This window comes from Mastigoproctus giganteus, chromosome 12, assembly GCF_048544385.1.
Source record: "Mastigoproctus giganteus isolate SK-2022 chromosome 12, ASM4854438v1, whole genome shotgun sequence".
NCBI lineage: Eukaryota > Metazoa > Arthropoda > Arachnida > Uropygi > Thelyphonidae > Mastigoproctus > Mastigoproctus giganteus.
In genome coordinates, this window is record NC_143586.1 from 94,408,588 (window position 1) to 94,412,133 (window position 3,546).

At 37.2% G+C, this 3,546-nt stretch overlaps 1 protein-coding gene across 1 annotated transcript; it reads right to left on the reverse strand.

Annotated features, from left to right (window-relative positions):
- Window positions 1–1,807: 1,807 nt before the first annotated feature.
- LOC150077284 (general transcription factor II-I repeat domain-containing protein 2-like) lies at window positions 1,808–2,353 on the reverse strand. Its single transcript, XM_090385844.1, has one exon. It carries the CDS (start codon window positions 2,351–2,353, stop codon window positions 1,808–1,810), a length of 546 nt encoding a protein of 181 aa, XP_090241970.1.
- Window positions 2,354–3,546: the final 1,193 nt, after the last annotated feature.

Here is a 3,546-nt window from a genome sequence, read left to right on the forward strand (position 1 = left end):
AAAACCGTGAAACCGAGGAACTCAGCCACTTTGTGAAAAATAACATAAAAATTCCTCACCCTATTGACGGGAATCGAAGGTGTTTTCCACCAGGTGTAGTTAAACGCTGATTATATAAACTGTGCTACCCACGAGAGCTTATAACTTTGGTCAAGTGGCCATCCAATTAAGTTTGGGCTACTAAGAACGATCGTTCTTTACTTAGTACGCCATGAAATTTCCCCCTGTTCCAGATTATAATTCAAAAATAAATACTTTTTTGAATTGTAATGTATTGTACACTCTCTCACTTTCAAAAAATCGGAGGGATAAACTCATTGTCGGACCAGGGTATTTCCGCAACCGGGGCAGAATGATTTTTCAACGCCCTTTACGAAATATATATATATATATTTGCCTCATTATTCTTCTGTTTTTGTTTCCCCTTAAAGAATACTGCTCCGGGTAAGGCTCTGCTAGCCCGTATCTTAATCTGGCACTGGATAAACTCGTCAACAGAAAACTATATTGTACGTATGTTAGAATCCAAAGATACACATTTTGTTTTCACACCAAGAGTGAAAATAAACGGAACTTTAGGGAAGTAAATTTTGCGGTCCTTGAAGATTGATTAGCCTGCGTATTAAAGACGCATTTCGCTCCTGCTTATTTGATGAAGAACCAATCGTGAACGGCTCTGTCTGTTGATATTAATAAATATCCATTTATTTATGGTGCTAGGCCAAGGGTGCTCAATCTTTTGGAAGTCGCGGGCCAATTTAAAAATTTGGTACTCGTCGCTGACCATATAATAAACAAGTCTTATATACCGCCTTTTCCACCAAATACGGAGGATGCGGAAAGGTCAGGAAATAACCACCGCATATCCCGGAGCAATATGGCCTTAGTTGCTAATGCTCCTAAAAACAAAACAAACAACAACAACAATATACCACTTTTAGGGCTCGAATTCAGGAGCAACACCTAAGGGAAAATTTGTTGAGTAAAAACACTTAAAACCAATTGCAGTGTTGTTCTGTGCATTTTACTCTCGAGAGCAAAATATTTCTCTTGAGAGTTGTTTTTGAATTTGACTCCATGTAATAACTTTGTTTTGTAAACCTAGGAATCGTTTAAATTTTAAACTTTAAAAGAAGTAAACCAACTGCATTTATAAGCAAATTTTATTACAATACAATAGCAATGAAAGGAATGACAGATTCAGTTAATGAGAAAACTGACTCTGTTTAGTTTACTAATAATTCAATGTCAGGAACTATATCTGTGGCAGCTAATCAGAGGCAGAGTGCCCAGAATCACTGATGACAATCAGTGATTCTTGTCCTCAATTTTGAATTGGAGTGGTTAATTCTAGAAAACATCTGTTCACATTAGTGCGTGCTTCCGAAGAGAGAGAAGATTCTTGCCGCATACATTCTGAAATTGATAAATTTTCCCTTTTCTACATATTTTTGGTAAATTCTAGGAGAGACACTTCATCAAATTTGATTTTCAGCTCTGAATCACCTTGAAGGTCAATGATTTCCATTTGGAGGTCCCCTGGAGTCTCCATCATATTTACAGAGAATGGGGTTAATTTCCAGGTTCAGGGTCCTTTCTTGAACGCGCAAATCTGGATTCTCTCATGGAACTCAGTCTGGAGCTGAGATATTGCAGCCACATATTGAGAAGCATATTCTGCAGACTACAATTTCAAAATTCTTTGGAAATGAGATAAATTCTGGTCTTGAAATTGGCACTTAAAGAGTTCTAATTTCATCTGAAAAGCTTTGGTATGATTAAACAGGACATGTGCCAGTTGATCTTTTTACTGGAGCTTCCAATGAGAAGAAATATCCGTAAGAAAGGCAAAGTTGGCAAACTTCGGATCGTCGAACTCTGATACTGGCTTGCCTTTTGCTGTCATGAACTCTTGGATGGCATCTTTCAACTGAAAAATCCTGGTAAGCACTTTTGAACGGCTTAACCATCGCACGTCGGAGAAGTAGACAACATTGCCATGATCAGCAACCCATTCCTTCTGTAGAAAATTTTGAAACTGTCGATGATTCAAACCCTTTGCTTGGATGAAATTCACAATCTCTGTGATAACTTTCATGACATTTTCAAAACCGAGAGATTTGGCACACAAATTTTCCTGGTGAATGATGCAATGGTAGTTGGTAAATCTGTTAGTATCTATTTCTTGTTCTTTTTCTAAAAGTGCTACCAATCTCGGTTTTGTTCCAACCATAGCTGGGGCTCCATCCGTCGCCAACCCTGCAAGGCCGTTCAAACTGAGGTGATATCTCCTAGAGCTGTTTTCATAGCTTCCAGAATGTCTGTTCCCTTCGTGGTTCCTTTCAAGGGACATAAAGCCAACAATTTTTCAAAGACTAAGTTCGTCGTCGATCCCACGAATAAAAATAGCCAACTGAGCTGTATTGCTTAAATCAATGCTTTCATCTAATGCCAATCAGTAAAATTTGCATGCTAGCAAATTTGTTTTCAATGTCTCCTCAACATTCAATGCCAGTTCTTCTGCTCTCCTAGTAACAGTCATTAGAGACAAGCTTATCTTTTTGAAGGTATCAGCTTTGTGTTGGCACAACTTCAGCTGCTGAAGTTTACTAATAATTCAATGTCAGGAACTATATCTGTGGCAGCTAATCAGAGGCAGAGTGCTGAAATTGTGCCCAAAAGTTGATTTGTGAAGCAGTGCTACAAGACACTTCTTCACAAATTCTCATCAGAAAATGGTTTCGACCTTTTAGCAATTTTTTGAGCAATGATATAATTAGCTTTGACGTTATGTTTCCTATACTTTCTTAAAAACTGATCATTGCGATTTTAATGATTTTTTTGAGAAGGTTCAGTTTGTCTGTGTGTACCTGACCCTGGAGATTTGACGAACTTGGTTGCATGTTTCGTGTCATAAAATGTCTTTTAAAATTGTATTCCTTGACAGCAGATATATTCGTGACATATTAAACAAACAGGCTTTCCATCAGTTTCCACAAAGAAGTTTAAATCAGTCCATTTTTCGTTTGCGAACAACTTCACTGTAAACACGTTTTTCGCTTGTACCCGCCATTTTGAATTTACTAGGGCCTCTTATTACCGTTGTTACGTTTTTATATACCAAAGATAATTAAAACTTCACTAAATGATTAAATTCACTTAGCTTTATTTTTACAACACTCAAACAACGTAATAAAAACTAAAGAATTAATATTAGTCGTTAATAATCGAAAGTTCGGAAAGAACGTGTCGCGAGATCTAATACTAACTGACTGAATGAATAAAATCCACGCAATATATATATATATATATATATATATACACTGTGACAGTTTATAGGAAGGTCGAGAGACTCGAGAATACTTTTCCGGTAAACACTAGAACTGGAAATTACGCAAAAATTTAGCAGCGCCACCTGTGCACGCTCGTTGGGAAACTGAGCTTTCCTGATTAACTAATAGATGGCTCAGGAATTGGTATACTCCACGTTGCGCTATTATATATATATATATATATTTGGAAACTTCGTTGTGTTCGCGGGCCACA